General features: G+C 56.1%; 1 protein-coding gene across 4 annotated transcripts in view; it reads right to left on the minus strand.

Annotated features, from left to right (window-relative positions):
• CACNA1B (calcium voltage-gated channel subunit alpha1 B) overlaps positions 1–21,935 on the minus strand; it is a 214,767-nt gene that overhangs the window by 108,858 nt on the left and 83,974 nt on the right. For all 4 annotated transcript variants that reach the window (XM_055400588.2, XM_088840958.1, XM_088840957.1 and 1 more), the window contains exons 11-15: positions 19,903–20,112; positions 15,869–15,981; positions 6,253–6,365; positions 3,881–4,012; positions 3,624–3,696 (exon numbers count right to left, since the gene is read on the minus strand). In XM_055400588.2, the coding sequence (XP_055256563.1) occupies positions 3,624–3,696; positions 3,881–4,012; positions 6,253–6,365; positions 15,869–15,981; positions 19,903–20,112 (641 nt within the window). The remainder of the gene's footprint in view (positions 1–3,623; positions 3,697–3,880; positions 4,013–6,252; positions 6,366–15,868; positions 15,982–19,902; positions 20,113–21,935) is intronic.

Below are 21,935 nucleotides of genomic sequence, written 5' to 3' on the forward strand. Positions count from 1 at the left end.
AGATGCGTTTTCTGATCGTACATTTTGGAGCTCAGATGGGCTTTCTGATGGAACATTCTGGAGCTCAGATGCGCTTTCTGATGGAACATTCTGCAGCTCAGATGTGCTTTCTGATCTACATTCTGGAGCTCAGACGCTCTTTCTGATGGAACATTCTGGAGCTCAGATGGGCTTTCTGATGGAACATTCTGCAGCTCAGGTGCACTTTCTGATGGAACATTCTGCAGCTCAGATGCGCTTTCTGATCGTACATTCTGGAGCTCAGATGCTCTTTCTGATGGAACATTCTGGAGCTCAGACGCGCTTTCTGATGGTACATTCTGGAGCTCAGACGCTCTTTCTGATGGTACATTCTGGAACTCAGATGCGCTTTCTGATGGAACATTCTGGAGCTCAGATGCGTTTTCTGATCGTACATTCTGGAGCTCAGAAGCGCTTTCTGATGGTACATTCTGGAGCTCAGATGCGCTTTCTGATGGAACATTCTGGAGCTCAGACGCGCTTTCTGATGGTACATTCTGGAGCTCAGACGCTCTTTCTGATGGTACATTCTGGAGTTCAGATGCGCTTTCTGATGGAACATTCTGGAGCTCAGATGGGCTTTCTGATGGAACATTCTGCAGCTCAGATGCGCTTTCTGATGGAACATTCTGGAGCTCAGACGCTCTTTCTGATGGTACATTCTGGAGCTCAGATGCGCTTTCTGATGGAACATTCTGCAGCTCAGATGCGTTTTCTGATCGTACATTCTGGAGCTCAGATGCGCTTTCCGATGGTACATTCTGGAGCTCAGACGCGCTTTCCGATGGAACATTCTGGAGCTCAGACGCTCTTTCCGATGGTACATTCTGGAGCTCAGACGCGCTTTCCGATGGTACATTCTGGAGCTCAGACGCGCTTTCTGATGGTACATTCTGGAGCTCAGATGCGCTTTCTGATGGAACATTCTGCAGCTCACATGCGCTTTCTGATGGTACATTCTGGAGCTCAGATGCGCTTTCTGATGGAACATTCTGGAGCTCAGATGCGCTTTCTGATGGAACATTCTGGAGCTCAGACGCTCTTTCTGATGGAACATTCTGGAGCTCAGACGCTCTTTCTGATGGTACATTCTGGAGCTCAGATACGCTTTCTGATGGAACATTCTGCAGCTCAGATGCGCCTTCTGATGGTACATTCTGGAGCTCAGATGCGCTTTCTGATGGATCATTCTAGAGTTCAGATGCGCTTTCTGAGCGTACATTCTGGAGCTCAGATGCTCTTTCTGATAGCACATTCTGGAGCTCAGATGGGCTTTCTGATGGAACATTCTGGAGCTCAGATGCGCTTTCTGATGGTACACTATTTTCCTTCTTCAGTCTGTTAAGATGATGAGTCACAGTAATAGACTTTCTAATGTCAAGTCGACTTGTATTTCTAGGGTAAATTTTGCATTTCTAGGGTAAATTCAAGTTGATCATAAAGGTGATCTTTAAGTACACCCAGGTTGGATTGGCTCTTATTTTCCTCAGGATGTCTTGTCTCTCTCACTCTGTGATGATAATATATATTTTTCTTCTCTCATGTTGTCTTTGTCTGGCATTTTCATATCAAGATTAATCCAGTTTCATAAAGGTGGGTATTTTTTTTTTATCTTCTCTGGATTCATCTGTATAAAACTGGAGTAACCATCCTTAAACCATTGGCAGAATTCACTTATTAAACTGTCAGCGTGGTGGCCAGGATAGGTAGATTTTTCAATTACTATCCATAAATTATTCCATTTCTGAAACCTTCTGGGTTTTCTGCTTCTTCCCGGGTTACCGCATGTCCCCTGCCTTCGCTGCCCTAGGCGCAGCTGCGTGACGCCTGCAGTGCTTTCAGCAGGAGCTGCGACTCCCAGCGTCTGTGTCTGGATGTGTCTCCTCCACCTCAGAGCGTGCTCTCTTCCAGAACATCAGGGGCTGTCCTCCAGTATTTAGTTACTTTTCCCCACCCTCCTGCCATCAGACTGGCATTCTGCACAGGAAATCCTTCTTTCTACAACTGATTTTAAGATTTTCTCTTTACTGGGCAGTGTCCAGGTCTCAGCTCTTTCTGGAAGGTCACAGCACCTTCTCTGCACCTCTGAGCCACAGTGGGCTCAGGTCCTCCACGCCTGCCAGCTCCCTCATTCTCACGAGGACCACATCAGTGTACGGTTCGCCCTCTACTTGTTTGTTTACATAGCTGTATTTTTACTTCCAGGATCGTCAGTTATTTGTCATACTGACCCGATATTCTTGGTTCTGAGGTGCTCTTCTCCTTTAACCTTTAGCCATCTGAGGGCTGAAGGCACCTTCATTCACCTGCTGTTTCCGTGTCTTAGGAACGGCTCCCCTCCACCTGTGGGCACGGTCTGTGCTCTTCCACGGGGGCAGCCTCACTGGGAGCGGAGTTCAAGTTGGCCTCCCGCTCCACCCCACCCCATCACCTGCCTCCCTGTGCCCTCTCCAACCCCATTTAGAAGCAGGGGCTCCGCCCTGGGCTCTCAGGCCATCAGCCTAGTGTCATCCTGAGGGCGTTATACGACTGTCCCTAGCAATCGACTTGGCCTCCTCCAGCCTTAACTACTCTCTCAGCCTCCTTAAAAGGCCAGACACTGCTCTGAATCATCTGTGGATGCCTTGACAAAGACGGTAAGAAGGGCAGTGCACTCATGGGCACCCCAACCCCTCAAGCTCAGAGGAGGAGAAGCCACAGGACTTGAGGTGGGGTCAGATGGGAAGCAGACAGTGGCTGTGCATGGTCTGGAGTCCTGTCAGGCCGGGAGAGGACGACCCTCTGGAAGGAGAGGGCTCTACCCCTTGTCCCTGGGGGCAGAGGAACTGCAGGGCTCACTCAAGCCAGGAGGGCTAAGGGGGTGAAATCACCAGACTGAGTCACTCTGTCAGCAAGCGGTTCAAACGGTCGGCTGGAAATTCCCCTTCCTTCGAGAGAGGGGCTGCGAGGTACCCACTCCTCACACTCGTCATGCTGTGACTCCAGTGTGGCTGAGGGCAGGCAGGGCCCTGGCCAGAGTGCCTGTGGTATGGGGGCTTCTCTAAGCTCCACCATGGGCGCCCACTCCCGCCCTGGTCCTGCTTGGTCCCAGACGTGGCCAAGGTCACTGTGTGGGACAGAGGTGTTTGCCTTGTCCTGTGGGGGAGGCCTGTCATGGAGGCGCAGGGAGCCACAGCTCTGTGACGGGGAGAGCGCTCAACCAAGAGAGTTCTCAGGAGGAAACACAGACGCAACCAAGCATGGGGCCCCGACCTACATGACCCCAGGGGCTGCGGGGAGTGTGTGTCCAGATACAAGGAGAGCCAAGAGGCTGCTGGGCCAAGCCCCTGGAGGGAGAAGCCTGGGGACAGCTTTCTGCTGTGTTTGCAAAGGACAAAGACAGTTGTAATCAGTCCCAGGTCTCCAGCAGAGAGCTGAGCTACGACTGAAGCCAGGGCCTCCCGGGGCATCCACCTGCCCCTGGCAGGCTCGTTCCCAAGCCGGGTCCCAACCAGGGCCTGACACCAGAGGCCCGCTGTGCCTGTGTCCTCGCGGGCACTGAGGGGCTGACAGCAGGCTGCCTCCCCCGCGGCCACGACTTAGTCCAGAGCCGGGAGCCTTACCTGGAAGACAGTGAGGATGGCTGCAGGGAAGGTGTCAAAGTTGGTTGTCGGAGTCTCATCCCGGAAGTTGAACCTGAGAAGAACAAGGGTCTTGGACAGACAGAGGAAGGTCCACTGGGCCCCGGAGGGCTGGGTCTGGGCCAGCAGAGGCTGGGTCTGGGCCAGCAGCCCTTCTTGGGGCCTTTGTCGGGGAAGCAGAGTGGGAGCCCAGCAGCACTGACCCTGAGCCCTGCCCCTAGGGGCCTGGCCTCACTTACTGTCCCCCAAAGAGCTGCATGCCCAGCAGGGCGAAGACCACGATGAACAGGAAGAGCAGGAAGAGCAGGCTGATGATGGACTTCATGGAGTTGAGCAGGGACACCACCAGGTTCCGCAGGGAGCTCCAGTACCTGTGCGGGAGGCCTGGTCTGAGTGCGCCAGGGCACCGGGACCCCAAGGGCCATGCCTGCGGCTTCCAGCACCTCCCGCCCTGAGGGCCCCACACACACTTTCTCCAGGGGCTCACACCCCATCTGCACTGCAGCCCACCCCCCAGCCCAGGGTGACGGCAAAGACTGCACACTGAGAGCTGGGCTCACACGCACCTCCCACACCGGCTCTCCAGTCTCCCTCCTCGGTGGTTACACCTGCCTGCACCCTCAGCTCCCCTAGGCCAGCACGTGGGAGGTGAGGGCCACAGCTGTGTGTCCCAGCCGTGCAGGAGAAGGGGCCACACTGGAGCATCCATCAGCACCACCACCCTCAGCGAGCAGGTTCACACACAGAGTCTCAGCGAAGCAGGCTGGGCTTGGGTGCCCCCCAGGGCCCAAGCCACATAGCACGGAGCAGCCCTCCAGGCTCAACACCCCTTCAGCCCACCCCTCAAACACTCCTGGGGGCCAGAGACCATGGCCCTCTCATTCAGCTGAACCCCTGTGCCTCACAGGCCTGCTGCAGTCTGCGGATAAGTCTTGCTGCAGGCTTGCTAGGTAATGGGTCCCTCCAGCTGCAACCCCAGAAGAGCCCAAGCCCCAGGGAGACACGCCACGTGCCTCTCTGCCTTAGCACTTGCTGTCCTCCTCCCTGGCCTGGGGAGAGGCCTGGGACATCCCTGAGCCCTCATCCCCAGGGCTGTGTCACAGAGACCCACTACTGTCTTAGTGGGTGCATGAGAGTTAGTAAGAGATGGGATAGAAGACTCCAGAAAGCCTTCTCCTGATGGGCAGGGTCTAGGTCAGGACAAGAGCCACCCACTTTCCAGGAGGAAATGGAGCTGCTAAGATGCCAGGCCCACAGCCAAGGTGCAGGCAGCACCACACCACCTCCTGGAGGAAGCAGCAGAGGATGCAAGGCAGGCGGCGGGAGCACCCAGCAACGCCTGTGGGCCAAGCCAGACAGGAGTCCCATCCAAAACTCCTCCGCGTTACACCACCCTGACTTTGAACGGCCTCAGGCGTGGATATAAAACAGACTAGAAAAGATCTAGTCCACCCTCCCCAGGAAGCTGAGGAAGTCACTACAGGTGCTTGAAAGCAGGCCACCTGCATAGGCTCAATCTTGACCATCCCGCAGCCGTCATGAGCTGGGCATGTGTGGCTCCAGGCAGCCCGGGCTGGGAGCCCCAGAGCCTCAGGGTGGCTCGGGACCCACGGTGGAGTTGCTATGCCCACAGCCAGCAGGGTGAAGGCAGCTCTGCTGCTGCCATGACAGCTGTGGACGGGAGCAGCCCCCTCCCACCGCTGCTCCGTCAGAGAGGGGGAGGTTCAGCCCCCTCAGGGGCAGAAGGGAGCAACCTTCCTCCAGGGCTGTGGAGCCAAGTGGGATGAACCTGAACACATGGTCAGGGCCGCGTCCTATCACGGAGGATGGCCAGCAGGGTTAGCCCTGAGTGGAAAAGGCAGGCCTGGGAGTTCAGGTCAGAAGGTCAGAATCCCACTGGGGCCAGGACAGGGTCAGAAAGGCAGGTAAGCAAACTTGGGGGCAGCAAGATAGGAAACCTCTATCTGATAACCTCTGTTCTCTCCATTAACTAGGGAACAGTCACCCTTTGAGGTTGAAAGATGGGCTCGTGGGTTTCAAGACAGGAGCCAGTGTGAAATTGTGGGGAACAAGCTAATGAGAAAACCAGAAATGCTGGGGTTGAAAACAGCCCGCGGACAGACGGGCCACCAGGGCCGGACGATCACGCTGGGCTGCCAGCCTTACACTCAGCTGCTTTGTGGCTGTTGGCTGTTTGCCCAGTTAAAAGCCACAGGAAGAGATTCTGGATGGCTGAGCCCAAGACCCCTGCCGCACGTCCGTGTGCTCCAGGAGTGGGGTGGGAGTTCCTCATCCATGTGCTCCGGGGACAGCGGGGAGGTCCTGTCTGTGTGCTCCAGGGCCGGGGGCACAGGCAGCATGGGAGCCGGGCCAACACAGGTGCTGCTCCTGGGGGCGAGCTCTACCACCCCCAGGGGCTGAGGAGGAGGAGCTCCCCCCACCGATCCCCCCAGGAACTCCCCCTCCAGCCCTTGAGCATGTGGATAAGGAAGTCCCCCCCCACCCAGCCCTGGAGGAACTCCTCCCCACCCTGAAGCGCAGGGAATCCCCTCCCCCCACCCCGGAGCGCAGGGCGGGAACCACCGCCCCCACCAGCACGCCGACGACATACTTGGTGACTTTGAAGATTCTCAGCAGCCGCAGCGCCCGCAGCACGCTGATACCGAAGGAGGTTCCTGGCTTGATGGCCGCCCAGACCACTTCAAAAATGCTCCCCACAATGACCTGCAACAGAGACGGCGTCAGCCCAGGGCAGGGCTGTGGCCACGCCTCTCAGGAAGCATCGGCCCTGGCTCCCCTGTCTGGAGCTCAAACCAGATAAGTCAACGTGAGGCAGGGGCTGCACACGGAGCTCCTGCAGCCTCTGGGAGCCACAGACGCTGCCTGTCCTTCCCCAGACACACCAGGAGGACACAGGAGACAGCGCGTCTGGCCTGCAGGTTTCCGGGCAAATCTTAAAGACTCCTTGTGCAGCGCCTCGCCTGTGGTTTATCAGAGCCAGGTGACCCCTCGGGCCAGCAAACCTCCTCAGACAACCTTGACTGTTAGGCTGTGTCCACACAGACCAGCAGACTCAGCTTCCGTGTAACATCCCCTGTTTGGTCTTGTCCTGTCCAAGATGTTCCAGTTCATAACTGTATATATTGTCTTCCCCCGAGTACTAGGAGCCAGCAAGTGCCACCAAGGACAGACGGGGACTAACCTGTCCTCTTGTTCCACCAACGGTCATCCCGATCACTGACCACACTGGTGGACTGGGACTTGCGGGCAAGAGGCCTGCCCCTGCTTCCAGTCACTCCCAGCATCAGTACGTCTGGTGGGAGGGCCTCAGAAAGGACAGAGCAGTGGGGCTGGAGCACAGCGGATCACTTGCCAGCGGTGCCCAAATGGAGCTCCCTCCTGGCACTGCCCCTTGCTGGGCACACCGCAGTCTGTGAGTGCTGTGTGCGCTTCATGTGTGTGGTTAGTCCCTACTCCTGCTAACCCAGCTTCTGCAGCTGGTGTGGAGAGCTCCCCTGCGAACACCAGTCTCCTAAATTCCTCTTCGCTGTGGGACTCACTCATCTCCCAAGGTTTCAGTCACTTCCACCCATTTCATACCAACTGCAAACACGATCGGCTTGACATCAACATCCTCACCAAGCCTGACAAACAGTGACTGATCAGGGGCAGTGGCCTCTGCGGGCTAATGCTGGTCCACGCCCTGCATGCCTGCTATGCTGGCTGCACTAGCTCCAAGTCACCCAAACGCACAGCCTTCTGCTGCTTGCCTCCCCAGCCTGGATACAGCACACCACTCGGAAGGCTTCAGACTTGCAGACAGCTGCTGCATGCACTCTGACCCCACAGAGTAGCAAATGGGATGAGCTTGTCATGTCTGCCCTTGGCACCCCAACCATCACCACCAATTTTTCTCAGCATCACACATCCCCAGGGTTGAACAGTGTCATTTTCTAAATCTACTTTCTTCCCATTGTCAGTCTCCCAACATATCTCCTATTTTCCATTAATCCTCAAAATTTGCTCACTTTGGTTTATAATGTAGGTGGCCTTTCAGATAGTCCCCAACGATCCCACTGCCTGGGGTCCACCCCGTCCCCTGGAAGGTAGATTGGACCTAGCAAGCCGCTTTTAGCAAACAGAACCCAACAAACATGATGGGATGGCACCTCCGAGAGGAGTTACAGGAAGACCGGGGCTTTGCCTCAGTGCCCTCAGCCCTCTGAGGACAGGGGGGCAGCCTGAGCAGAGGCCCACGTGACCAGCAGCCACCAGAGTGGGCCTAGAGAATGTCCTCCTGAGGTCTGTCAGCAGCCACAAGCACAAGCTTGGAAGGGGCTCTCACTGAACCTCATGAGGGACACAATGAGCCACAGCCTGACTGCCAACCCGCCAGAATGAGAGGACAGATGCTGGCTGCTTTAAGCCACTAAACCCTGGCGGAAACTGACACCCAGAAAGGGAAGTCAACATCAGCTCTGGAAGCAGGCGCACAGAAACCCCGCCGCGGGAGCGGCTCTGCAGTCAGGGAGCGGCACGTGAGCGAACGCCTCACCCACCCTGGACACATTCCTTCAAGGATTCTGGACTCTGAAGCCTCCGCAGGTAAGGTCTGCAGCAGGGTGAGGGGAGTCATGGGAGACTACAGAGGGGAGCAGGCAGAGAGCCCCACGGGGCCCACGGCCACACGGACAGCAGGAAACGTGCCTCCCGAGCTGGAGCTCTGGCCGGGATATGTCCACGCAGCGCAGGCTGCTGCTGCTGGTCCATCCAGCCAAGAGCAGGGGGGAACTGAGGGAAGTGCTGTTAAGTAAAGAGAGGCCACAAGTGGCTAGTTTGGAAAATGCTCAGCCTCTCCAGAACAAATGAGGCCACGTTTAGAGATGGCATGCCATTTGAGTCAGTGCTAATGAGGTGGGTGAGTCGAGAGCCTATTATACGGAATGAAGTAAGTCAGAGAGAAAAAGAAAAATATCGCATATGAGTACAAGCATATACAGAATCCAGAAAGATGGCACTGATGAACCTATCTGCAGGGCAGCAGTGGAGACACAGACAGAGAACAGACTGAGGGGCACTGTGTCACCTGCGTGTCTGAGGCTACTGATCTTTCTCCCGGTAATCTTCATTCCAGCTTGTGATTCATCCAACCCAGCATTTTGCATGATGTACTCTACACATATGGAGAAGGAAATGGCAACCCACTCCAGTATTCTTGCCTGGGAAATCCCATGGACAGAGGAGCCTGGTGGGCTACAGTCCATGGGGTTGCAAGAGTCAGACAAGACTTAGTAACTAAACCACCACCACCACCCCTCTGCATATAAGTTAAATAAGCAGAGTAACAATATACAGCCTTGATGTATTCCTTTCCAAATTTTGAAACAGTCTATTTTTCCAGGTCTGATTCTAACTGTTGCTTCTTGATCTGCATACAGGTTTCTCAGGAGGAAGGTAAAGTGATCTGATATTCCCATCTTTTTAAGAATTTTCCACACTTTTTTATGATCCACACAGTCAAAGGCTTTACCATAGTCAATGACCAACCTAGACAGCATATTATAAAGCAGAACCATTACTTTGCCAACAAAGGTCTGTCTAGTCAAAGCTATGATTTTTCCCAGTAGTCATATATGGATGTGAGAGTTGGACCATAAGGAAAGCTGAGCGCCGAAGAATTGATGCTTTTGAACTGTGGTGTTGGAGAACACTCTTGAGAGTCCCTTGGACTGCAAGGAGATCCAACCAGTCCATCCTAAAGGAAATCAGTCCTGAATATTCATTGTAAGGACTGATGCTGAAGCTAAAACTCCAATACTTTGGTCACCTGATGTGAAGAGCTGACTCATTGGAAAAGGCCCTGATGTTGGGAAAGATTGAAGGTAGGAGGAGAAGGGGATGACAGAGGATGAGATGGTTGGATGGCATCACCGACTCTATGGACATGAGTTTGAGTAAGCTCCGGGAACTGGTGAAGGACAGGGAAGCCTGGGGTGCTACAGTCCATGGGGTCGAAAAGAGCCGGACATGACTGAGCAACTGAACTGAACTGAACTGATCGTCAATGAAGCAGATATTTTTCTGATCCAGTGGATGTTGCCAATTTGATCTCTGGCTCCTCTGCCTGTTCTAAATTCAGCCTGTACATTTAGAAGTCCTTGGTTCACATACTGCTGAAGCCTAGCTTGAAGGACTTTGAGCATTATCTTGCTAGCATGTGAAATGAGCACAAATGACAGAAAGAAGGAGGAACTAAAGAGCCTCTTGATGAAAGCGAAAGAGGGGAGTGAAAAGGTGGCTTTAAACTCAAAATTCAGAAATCTAAGATTATGGCATCCAGTCCCATCACTTCCTGGCAAGTAGATGGGGGGAAAATGCAAACAGTGACAGACTTTTTTTCTTGGGCTCCAAAATCATTCATTGCAGATGGTGCAAGTCAAAGTCACTCAGTCATTCCTGACTCTTTGCAACCCCATGGACTATACAGTCCATGGAATTCTCCAAGCCAGAATATGGAAAGAATATGGAAAGGGCAACCTTTCCCTTCTTCAGGGGATCTTCCAAACCCAGGGCTCGAACCCAGGTTTCCCACGTTGCAGGCAGATTCTTTACCAGCTGAGTCACAAGGGAAGCCCAAGAAAGCTGGAGTGAGTAGCCTATCCCTTCTCCAGCAGATCTTCTCAACCCAGGAATCGAACCAGGGTCTCCTGCATTGCAGATGGGTTCTTTACTAACTGCTATCAGGGAAGTCCTATAGATAGTGATTGCAGCCATTAAACTAAAATACACTTGCTCCCTGGAAGAAAAGCTATCAAAAACCTAGACAGCATATTAAAAAGCAGAGGCATCACTTGACAACAAACCCAAAGCTATGTTTTTTCCGGTAGTCATGTATGGATATGAGAGTTGAACCATAAAGAAGGCTGAGCTCTGAGCATCAATTGATGCTTTTTAACTGTGGTGCTGGAGAACACTCTTGAGAGCCCCTTGGACAGCAAGGAGATCAAACCAGTCAATCCTAAAGGAAATCAACCCTGAATATTCATTAGAAGGACTGAAGTTGAAGCTGAAGCTTCAATACTTTGGCCACCTGATGTGAAGAGCTGAATTGTTGGAAAAGATCCTGATTCTGGGAAAGATCAAGGGCAGAAGTGGGAAACAGGATGAGATGGTTGGATGGTATCATCAACTCAATGGACATGAGTTTGAGAAAACTCTGGGAGATAGTGAAGGACAGGGAAGCCTGGTGTGCTGCGGTCCACGCAGTCACAGAGAGTCGGACACGGCTGAGTGACTGAACAACAACGGGGACATGGGGCAGGGAGGCGGGGAGGAGAGGACGTCACGACGTATACCTTCAGCTCAGTTCAGGTGCTCAGTCATGTCCGACGCTCCGCGACCCCATGAACCACAGCACGCCAGGCCTCCCTGTCCATCGCCAACTCCCGGAGTTCACTCAAACTCATGTCCATCGAGTCGGTGATGCCATCCAGCCATCTCATCCTCTGTCGTCCCTGTCTCCTCCCACCCCCAATCCTTTCCAGCATCAGAGTCTTTTCCAGTGAGTCAACTCGTCACATGAGGTGGCCAAAGTATCGGAGTTTCAGCTTTAGCATCAGTCCTTCCAATGAACACCCAGGATTGATCTCCTTTAGAATGGACTGGTTGGCTCTCCTTGCAGTCCAAGGGACGCTCAAGAGTCTTCTCCAACACCACAGTTCAAAAGCATCAATTCTTCGGTGATCAGCTTTCTTCACAGTCCAACTCTCACATCCATACATGACCACGGGAAAAACCATAGCCTTGACTAGACAGACCTTTGTTGGCACAGTAATGTCTCTGCTTTTAATTATGTTATCTAGGTGGGTCATAACTTTCCTTCCAAGGAGTAAGCATCTAAATAGATAGCCAGTGGGAATTTGATGTGTGACTCAGGGAACTCACAGTGGGGCTCTGTGACAACCAGAGGGGCAGGACAGGGTAGGAGGTGGGAGGGAGCCGCAAGAGGAAGGGTATACTTTTGTCTGATTCATGCTGATGTGTGGAAGAAACAAACACAACATTGTAAAACAATCATCCTTCAATTAAAAATAAATAAACTTTTTAAAAAGAGAGAGATGACATGGTCTAAAACTGAAGCCAAGGGCACAACAGTGTCAGGTGAGCGAGATCCCTAAAGATGAAAGGTGGGTCTCAGAGCGCACCCTGTGACTTTCTGGCCTTTAAAGGGGTGTGAGGTGAGCCTCCAAATGGGCCCCAAAGTCCCTTCCTCTCCAGGACGTGGAAGGGTGTTGGCCTCGGCTGTCTCAGCAGCAGCTCAGGTCAAGCAGGCTGATCTCTAAGAGCGCTGTGGGCATGGCTTCCGTCCAACAGAGGGAGACACAGGAAGACACACCACATTACACTCCAAAGGGTTATACATGCAAAAACATCATCAGCTTGGGTCAAAATGCAGAAAACAGAATGAGGCTTTTGGATTCCCCAAGTTCCACTAAATATGAAATAGGTCGAGAAAACCTCAGCTAGAATGTTTACCACTTTTAAGGAAAGAAGACCAGGGGACTCCCACATCTAGAACTAGGAAAGGAGACCAGGGGGCTCCCAGATCTAGAACTAGGAAAGGAGACCAGGGGGCTCCCAGATCTAGAACTAGGAAAGGAGACCAGGAGGCACCCAGATCTAGAACTAGGAAAGGAGACCAGGGGGCTCCCAGATCTAGAGCTAGGAAAGGAGATTGGGGGCTCCCAGATCTAGACCAGGGGGCTCCCAGATCTAGAACTAGGAAAGGAGACCAGGAGGCACCCAGATCTAGAACTAGGAAAGGAGACCAGGGGGCTCCCAGATCTAGAGCTAGGAAAGGAGATTGGGGGCTCCCAGATCTAGAACTAGGAAAGGAGATCAGGGGCGCCTAGAACTAGAACTAAGAAAGGGGACCAGGGGGCTCCCAGATCTAGAACTAGGAAAGGAGACCAGGGGGCTCCCAGATCTAGAACTAGGAAAGGAGACCAGGGGGCACCCAGATCTAGAACTAGGAATGGGGACCAGGGGGCTCCCAGATCTAGAACTAGGAAAGGAGATCGGGGGCTCCCAGATCTAGAACTAGGAAAGGAGACCAGGGGGCACCCAGATCTAGAACTAGGAATGGGGACCAGGGGGCTCCCAGATCTAGAACTAGGAAAGGAGATCGGGGGCTCCCAGATCTAGAACTAGGAAAGGAGACCAGGGGGCACCCACATCTAGAACTAGGAATGGGGACCAGGGGGCTCCCAGATCTAGAACTAGGAATGGGGACCAGGGGGCTCCCAGATCTAGAACTAGGAAAGGAGACCGGGGGCTCCCAGATCTAGAACTAGGAATGGGGACCAGGGGGCTCCCAGATCTAGAACTAGGAAAGGAGACCGGGGGCTCCCAGATCTAGAACTAGGAATGGGGACCAGGGGGCTCCCATTTACTGGGGATCCCAGTAACAGGAGGGAAAGGGACAGGGCACAACTTCTGAAAGAATGACATAGCTCATGGACACAACATAAACCAATTAGAATCAAATGGGACCAAGAAGGCAGACAAGACTAAGCCTTGATCTTCAATCAGCAAGTGAAACGACACACCCAGAGGAGCCACGGTAGCTCCCAGGCACTGACAAAAGACCGAGGAGTGGGCGGTGGCCCAAACCCTGGAAACCTCCACCCCTTCCCGAAAGTAGTTGGAATAATCCTCCCACCCATTAGCATATGAAATTACCCAGCCTATAAAAACTAACCATGCCACATTTCGTGGGTACACTCACCCTCTGCAATGGCCCACACTGTCTGTAGAGTGTGCTTCTCTCTGAATCAGAACAAATCCACTTCTTACCTATCACTTTGTCTCTCACTGAATTTTTTCTGTGATGAGACATCAAGAACCTGAGCTTCATTAGGTCCTGAAACCAGGTACAGTGGGTTTTGGTTGGGTTTGAGTCCCAGGCTCTTGGTTTCAAGTCCCAATCTGAGGTAAATGGTTTCAATCCCAGACCTAGAACTCAGAAAGGAGATCCCAGACCTAGAACTAGAAAAGGGGACTGGAGGATCCCAGACCAAGAACTAGGAAAGGGGACTCAGGGGTCTCCTGGACCTAGGACTAAGAAAGGGGACTCAGGGGACGCCCAGACCAGGAAGCAGGAAAGGGGCCCCAGGGGGCACCTGGACCTAGAACTCGGAAAAGGGGCCCAGGAAGCTCCCAGACCGGAGAACTAATCAGGGATTTTCCCAATGTTTGTTGGATTCCAACCAGCCCTTCCATATGTCCAGTGTCCCCATTTTGAACAGGAAGGTGTAGAACACCTACCCTGCCCACCCTCCACTGTATGCAGTGCAAGGGGCTGGATAGCTTGTCTCTCTCGTTTTATGACTCTAAGATCTAGAGAAACTGTGGAGCCTCAACCAGACCTTGGTCCAATTTGGATGATTAGACTCTGCCTCTGAGCTGATGCTGCAGTAGGGTGAGTAGGGAAGCGGGGAGCGTGGGTGAGTGTGTCTTACACGGGAAGAAGCTGGATCAGCAGACCATGGCAGGCAGCCCCAACGACGGCCTGCACAGACCCCTGGATCCTGGTAACATTCTCCCCCATGATAGGTGGGCTGGCCCACTGACGCCCTCCTGACAGATACAGTAGCACAGCTGACAGCTCTTCCCCTGAGACTGCTCTCTGCAGCCTCTGTCTGGTACTCACATCGTGAGTTACAGCGTGGCAAGGACACTCAAGCAGCGCATGGAGAGGCCGCGGCACTGGGGGGCACGGCCAGTCACCCATCACAAGCTAGTCTTTTCAACAGTCTCTAGTGGGCCTGAACGTAACCCTCCAGTCCTAATCAAGCTTCAGGCTGGCTGCACCCCTGGCTTCAACTGGACTGTGACCTCGTGAGGGACCCCGGGCCACAGGTACCCTGTCAAGCCACACCTGGACACCTGACCCTTAGGAACTGTGAGATAATAGACATTTGTTTTAAGCTGATAAGTTCTGCAGTAACTGTTAGCTTATATGCAAATTATTCCCTGTCATGGGACCTAGCCAGTTCCCAGATGACCGTCACTCTGAAGGCTCCTCCCCGACTGGGTCCCCTCCATCTACATACGCCAAGCTTCCTCCTCTCCTTTGTAACCAAGAAGGCAAAGGAGCAGAAGCGTCGGCTTGCTCTCAACCATCCACCAAAGCCACAGGTGCCCACGTGTCCCAGAGAGCACTGAGGTGATCGCTGCCTTCCCTGCCAAGGCGCAGGCAGTGCGGCAGGTGTACAGCCGCCGCCCTGGGCTCCAGTGCAGACCGAGCTGGGCTCCAGCATACGAGCTGGGCAGCCCTGGGCCCATCACACAATGTCCCCAGCCACTCATGTGTGAAGTCGTTGTGAGGACCTGACCAAGTCACAGACCGCGTCCGTCGGCTGCGCTGCATCGCGGAGAAGAAAAGGTAAACTCCATTTCAGGTCAAAGCTTCCCTTTGACCAAGGTCCAGCCTCCCTGCCTGGCTACTGAGAAGGCTGCAGAAGTGCAAGGCCGCCCTGGGCTGAGGCATGGCCGCTTCTCACTCGGGCCCTCCACCAGGTCAGAACTCCACCGTGCACAGGTGTCAACAGTACCCATCCTCGGGCTCTGGGGTCAGCACAGGGCAGCACCCTGAACAACTTCAGGGCCCAGGGAAGGGGCTTCCGCGCTGCCCATGGCCTGTGCTCGTCCACGGTGAGCCTCAGAAGCACCTGCCTTCCAGGCCTCCCTCACTGCAGAGGCTGCTGAAGGGACCTGGGCCCACTGCTCCCCTCCGGCCTCCCAGGAAAATCTGGTACATGTGTCCAGGCCTGCCCAGGCCAGACCTGCAGGATGGGGTCAGGACCACATCCTCCTTGAGCCTCCGTGGGATAGCAGCAGCACATTTAAAAGATCATCTACCAAGCGTGGAGGAGGCCACAGAGGCTTGAGCTGATCTTGAGACTACAGACAGGTCAGGACAGGGATGAGGGTGCCCCGTGGCCGACACCCGCACCAGTAAGGACCTGACCAGGACGGGCCTCCCCTGTTGGCAGGCTGCCTTTCCGACCCAGGGGGACCAGTCCCCCAACCCATGGACTCCACTCCAGACCCCAGCTCACACTGGGAATGGCATCGTGGGACTGGGCTGCGTGTGCTCTCAGGCCAGGACACGGCGGGCCCACCTGGACCCACAGCAGGCATCCCTGATGAGGCGGCTTACTCACCCCAAAATCGAAGCAGTTGAAGGAGGACCGGAAGTAGCTCCTGGGCCCCAGGCCATACATCTTCAGGGACATCTCTGTGAGGAAGAGACCCAGGAAAACAAACTCTGCAAAGTCTAGGAGAAGCCGGAGAAGAGGGGGATTAGCTCGCGGCCTCCTCCTGCCTGGCTCAGTCCAGACCGGAGGACACCAGACCTCTGGGCCGATCGAGGGCGCAGCTTCCAGGCCTGGTCTGCGGCTCTGAGCTCCAGCCTCAGCCCAGGACAAAGCAGCGAGAAGAGAGGACGTGACGCAGAGAGGTGCTCCTTGTGGCTTGCGAGGTGTGCGCTCAGCGCCCGGGACACGGAGGCAGGCTCCGGGGCCAGGGTCGGGAGTGAGTTCTGGGTCAAGGGCCCGAGTCTCAGAGGACTTAGGTGGTCAGGCAGGAGGCACCCGACCCCCCGAGATGCTGGGAGGCCTTGGACCCTGCCGCCTCCTTTCAGCCTCTGCCTGCCACACACCGACTGCAACTGGAGTCCCTCTGCGAGGACCCCGGGCCAGGACCCCGCTTCTCTGCAAGGGCCTCCCGGAGCCTCCTGGACTCACAGCACCACGTTTGGTTTTAACTCTGTTCACAGGCTCACCCCACGAAAGGCAAGCATCCTTACCACCTAACACCCCCAGACCCCCACAGTACAAGCCTCCCAGGAGGCACCCACACTTGCTAGGGGCCCTGGGGAGTCACATAGAGACCCCTGTGGATGTGGTGCCTTCAGCTTCCTGCAGGCTGGGCCTGGCAGGCGGCAGTGGTGAGCGGGGCCCGCTTCAGCTCAGGGATCCTGCCACTGGCAGTGCTGACCCGGCTGCAGGACTGAAGGGAGGCCACACTGGACCTGAGGGTCATCCTGGGAATTCAAGGCACAGAGACACTACCCCAACCCACCCTGAGCAGAAGGCAGTGTCAGAACAAGAACAGTCCAGAAGCTGTACAAGACCGCAGATGACAGGAGACACAGCCAAGCTTAGCCCCTGACTGGCTGGCCAAACCAGGAATTCCCGGCATCAGAACAAGGTCACTGTTTTTGATCCTCTGCCCAAAGCTGGAATCCATGCATCATTTCAGACAGTGAGCCAAAGACACTGTGGCCTCTGACCCGAGAGCATGGGGCCAGGGCAGCAGTGGAGCATGAAGGGCAGAGCCCCCACAGAGAGCCAGGGACACAGGGATCCAGTCACCAGTGGCCCCAGGGCCTCTGGCATCCAGACTGGTTGGGAGACTAGCCCTCAAGCAGCTTCTGCTCAGATAGATGGTGGAAGAGAGGGCCGCACACTTCCTGCCCCCATGAAACTGCTCTCCCCCATGGGCTGCACAGACACACAGGCCTCCCCAGGCAGCTCTGCAGCAGCTGAGATCCCAGAGAAGCAAAGACAGCAGCTCCACTGCCCACTGCGCAGCCTGCCTCACAGACGTGTGATGGTTCGTATGGCTCACGAAGGTCTCGGGTAAGCGACCCAGGTACATGGACAATCACCGCCTGTCTGGCCTCTGAAGCCAGTCCAAACGCCAGCAGGGTACCCGAGCCAGGCCCGGGACGAGTCAGGCGACAGCACAGCAGCCCTCCTGCAGAAGCCATGCGAAGGCTGTGCCCTGAGTCCAGCTTGGAACATGAGCCCCTCGGCCCCTGCCCTCCAGGGCCCCACAAGGGGAGCTCAGGTCTTGGGAGAAGAGGCCGCAGAGGCAGGGCCCCTAGCTGCCCCACCCAGACCTTACAGCTGAAGCTACCTAGTGGCCCGTCCTGCTCCCAGGAGATCAAAGTGGGAGCCCTTTATTGGAACCAGCCCAGGAACTGCTGAAAGGGAAGCTCTTCAAGAAAGGGGGCACCCGGAACACAGCCTCCACAACATGCCAACTCCTTCCCTCTCCCAAGGAAGAGACCCTCAACTTCGTATGCTCAGCCTCCCCTCAGAGGCCAAGAAAGGGCATCTACATGCTCCTTTCTAAAGTATTCATTCAGCTTGCAGGTCCTTGCGCTGCCCTGAGCTGACCCCAGAGGCAGCTGACCCCTCCCTCCAGGAGATCATGGGCTAGGGGAGCAGAGCAACTACATTATAGTGTCTGAGCTATAACAGGAAGACAGCGGCTGTGGGGCAAAGGGACAGAGGAGAGGGTGGTCAGGTCCATCCAGCCAGGCCCAGGGGTTCACGGCATGACAGCAGCCATTCCCAGGCCCCCTTCATCATCTGAGCGTAAGTCTCGGGGTCCTTAGTACCTTGGGGTGGTGCATTTGACAGGCAGACAGCGAGGTGCATGGCCAGCCTCAGGCCAGGGCCCCGTGGTGAGCTCTGATGAAGCTGGTCCTGAAGGGAGCCCCCACTTCTGCCTCTGCCTCCTGCAAGGCCTGCCCTCCCAGGCTGGGTCAGCCCGCCTAAGCTCCAGCCCAGCTGAGCTGTCAAAGGCAGAGCCCCGGGCACTGAGCAGAGGCCGGGCACTGAGCAGAGGCCAGGCCCAGCAGAGGCCACGCCTCCCTCCAGCCATTTTCCCTGGGGATGCTGATGAACGCAGGAGTTTCCAGGAAACCACAGAGAAGATGAGGCAGTTGAGGGGGCAGATTCTCAGCCAGGGATGCCTGCGGCCCGGCCAGCACCTAGGCACTTCCAGTCTTGTGCCCCTCACATCAGACACGAGACCAGGCCGTGCAGGTCCCCTCCAGCCCACTCACTGCGCAAGTCTCCAGGAAACAGGAGCAACCACAAGACAGGCTGGGTACCACCAGCTTCTTGTAGGAAGAAAAGACCCAGCTAGGAAGCCCCCGGGAGCAGCCACACCACTGCCTGAGTGAGGCGGAAGCCCTGTCTCCCCAGCCCCTGCCCAGCCCCCAAGGGTGTGATACCGTGGCCTGAGGACTCAAGGAGACAATGAATTCAGTCTCAAGCCAGGTCCCACACCAAACCACGGGCCCAGGACACGTGAATCAGGGGCAGGGTGCCCGGCTCAGTGCACTTTGGTTCCTTAGCCCGCCTCCCCACCCGGGAGCCAGCCGGGGCCCGTGCTGCGTCTCCTCTCTCTGCCCTTTCCCATCATGCCAGCAACGGATTGCAATCGAAGTCTGGGAAACAGCCCGGAGCCAGCACCCAACACAGCCCTCCCCACCCACATTTTCAAGTGACCCGGGGAGCCATCCGTCCAGAGCCCAAAAGAACCCAGCAGCAGCAGCCCAGGCTCCTGGTCAGAGCTGCCTAGGCTCCGTGTGGCTGGCCCGCTGGGGGCCAGAACTGGGAGCCAGGAGGGTTCTCTGAAGAAAGGCTTTCTTGGGTATCTAGGTGGCTGCACGCACGCAGGGAGAGGGCGACGGAAAGGAAGAGAGGAAGCCCAGAGCAGGCTGTTTCCAGATCAGCCACTGACACGAGCAGGCTGAAGGCGGCCGACCCCAGGGAAGGGGCAGGAGGGGCCCCGACGGCAGGACAGAGATCGTTCATGCAGCGTCTCTGGAGCTCTCACGAGGCAAAACGGACAAGCAAGACCTTTTGTTGCACATGCCCTGCAGGGCCCTTCGGTGTGAAGGAACCTGGTCCTTGGGAAGGGGCCTCAGCTCTTCGCCTCCTTGGAACTGTAACCAGAGCCAGACAGGTCGCGATCCAGAGCCCCGGCCGCGTCCTGAGGCTCATGGACACGTCTGCAAGTAATCCCTGGTCATGGACTCGTCCAGATTCAACCAACCAAGAGGAAAAACAGAAACAACTAGAAGAGCCCTGGGAGACCCCTGGGAGCCAAGACTCCTCCTCAGGAATCCACGGCAGACGGATCCCTCGGTCCCTGGGTCTAAATCCCTTAGGGCAGGAGATATCATCCCGGTTCCCCAGAATCCTCACTCATTTCCCACTACACTGATGTACGGGGTCTAACCAGACCAGCCTGGCCTCCTGGAACCTGGGCCCAGGCCTCCGGCAGAGACCCCCAGGGCACTTTGGTCAGCACAGGGCACCCCAGCGCCACAGGCTGTGGACTGGAAGTGTCTCAGAAGAGGCGGGCCCCGGGAGGGCTGGGCCCAGCTACTTACACAGCGCCGTGGTGAGCCGCTGGGGCTGCTGGTAGTGCACCATGGCCACGCACAGTGTGTTCAGGGCCACCACGCACAGCACCACCCAGTAGAAGCTCTGGGCCTTCACCAGGCGCCGGATGAAGAACCGGAACATCTTCTCCTTCCTGCGGAAGTACGACGAGCTCTCCGTCTTCCCACTCTTGAGGCTGGCTCGGGCGAAGGGGGACCCTGCAGGAACAGGGGGCTCGCTGAGGGTGTGGGGGCCAGCGGGCCCCAGGACACACTCTCCCTCCGCCAATGTGAGCCCTGCAGATGCACCCTCCAGGACATGTGTCCCTCACCCCTCAAGGACACTTGCCCTGGCCTGGCTCAAGGCACCAGTTTCCATCACAGGCGCCGTGTGTGTCAGATCCACTACCAACATTGTGCTAAAGGCCCCTGCGCACCCTGGAGTGGGTCCTGGCCACAACCCTGCTTCACAAATGAGGGAACCAAGAGCCTGGGTAGTCTCCATAGCTGCTGGGCTCTGGCTGGGAGCCTGCACTGAAATAGGCCTCTGGTCCCCAGCGCCCCAGCCACCTTACAGGAGGGTAGTCCCCATGCCCCCAGGCCACTCTGATTCCTGGCATCACCTGGGGAGGCCTGCTGCTTCTGGCCCTTCCTCCCTCCGTAGCTCCAGGGCCAAGAGCCACTGACCACCTGCTTTTCTAGGAGTTGTCCTGGAATACAGCCAAGCTCCTTCATTTGTGTCTGGCCTGGCTGCAGACTGTGGCCCACAGAACCCAGAAAGTCTGCCCAGGAAGCCGCTCCTCTGCCCCGACTCACCCGCCAGACCCAACTACCCTCTTCCGCTCCCATGCCCCTGCACTGCCCCCCAAGGGGAGTGCCTTCCCCCCAGCTCCTTCTCAGCTCTGAGGTCACCCTTCTCTAGGCTCCAGTAACAGGCTTCAGCACCCCAACAATCACACCCTTGGACCAACTGCACTGTGTAGGCTTATCAGTCTGTTCTTTGCCTGAGCCCCAGATCAGACTGAGCTCTGGGCGACGGCTTCCCTCTGCACCCCCAACCCCTTGTGCCATGTGGCAATTGTGCGAGCGGACTTCATGGGTGCCTGGAGGCTCTGAGTGCCCCGAGTGCTCAAACTCAGGCAGCTCTGAACACCTGGCCTGGCCGCAGTGCCTGGGGAAGAAGCATGTGAGCATGTTGCACAATGGCGGGCGTGTCTGCAGCACAGGGGTGTGTGCGTGTGCAGACTCAAGAGAATTTTCAGGCTGGTGTCGTCTTGGATTCACTAAAGGAAGACGGGCTGAGGCCTCTGGAGCAGCTGCATCCCACAGTGACGCCGTGCACCGGACCAGGCTGGTCCTGAGGAGCACCTGTCAGCCTGCCCTGGGCGCGAGCAGGGCCCTGTCGGGGAATTCCCAGCACTCTCGACGCCACACCCACGCCCCAGCCACACCTGCAGAAGACTGCTCCATCCCAGCCTCTGGCTGAGCCAGGACACAGCACCCAGTCCGTGACCTGACACCAGCCAATGCCAAGTCCTCGTGACTGGCTCATTCAACAAAACCTCTTGGCCAGCCTTGCCAAGGGTTGCAAAATGCCAAGGCCACAGCCAGACACACCCACTCCCTCCTCCAAGACAGCCACGGGGCAAAGAGGGAAGACAGGCACCCAGTACAGACAAGGAGAGGCCTGCACACAGGCAGCGTCCACACAGACCCACTGGGGGACCCACACACTCAAAATCCCCGGACATTGCCATTTAGAAACAGAGTCACATACACAAGTTGCACAGCACACCCCAATGCTGACCACACCCCCAAAGACACACTCAGATTCACACAGGCACACACCTGTGGTCACACACAGGCCCACTCTGGGAAGGTAGGTCAAGAGAACATGCGACTCAGGAAAGGCACTTTGTGCACACACGTGGCCAGTGGGACAAGCAACACATTCTCCAGGGAGACTCCCTGCTGGACAAGCCCTGTGAGGCCAGCTGGCCCCGCCCAAAGAGGGCCTCAGGGCTGCTGTCCTCTCATACCCC

This window comes from Moschus berezovskii, chromosome 11 (genome assembly GCF_049115385.1).
Source record: "Moschus berezovskii isolate FMDL1 chromosome 11, NW_MosBer_1.0, whole genome shotgun sequence".
Classification (NCBI taxonomy): domain Eukaryota; kingdom Metazoa; phylum Chordata; class Mammalia; order Artiodactyla; family Moschidae; genus Moschus; species Moschus berezovskii.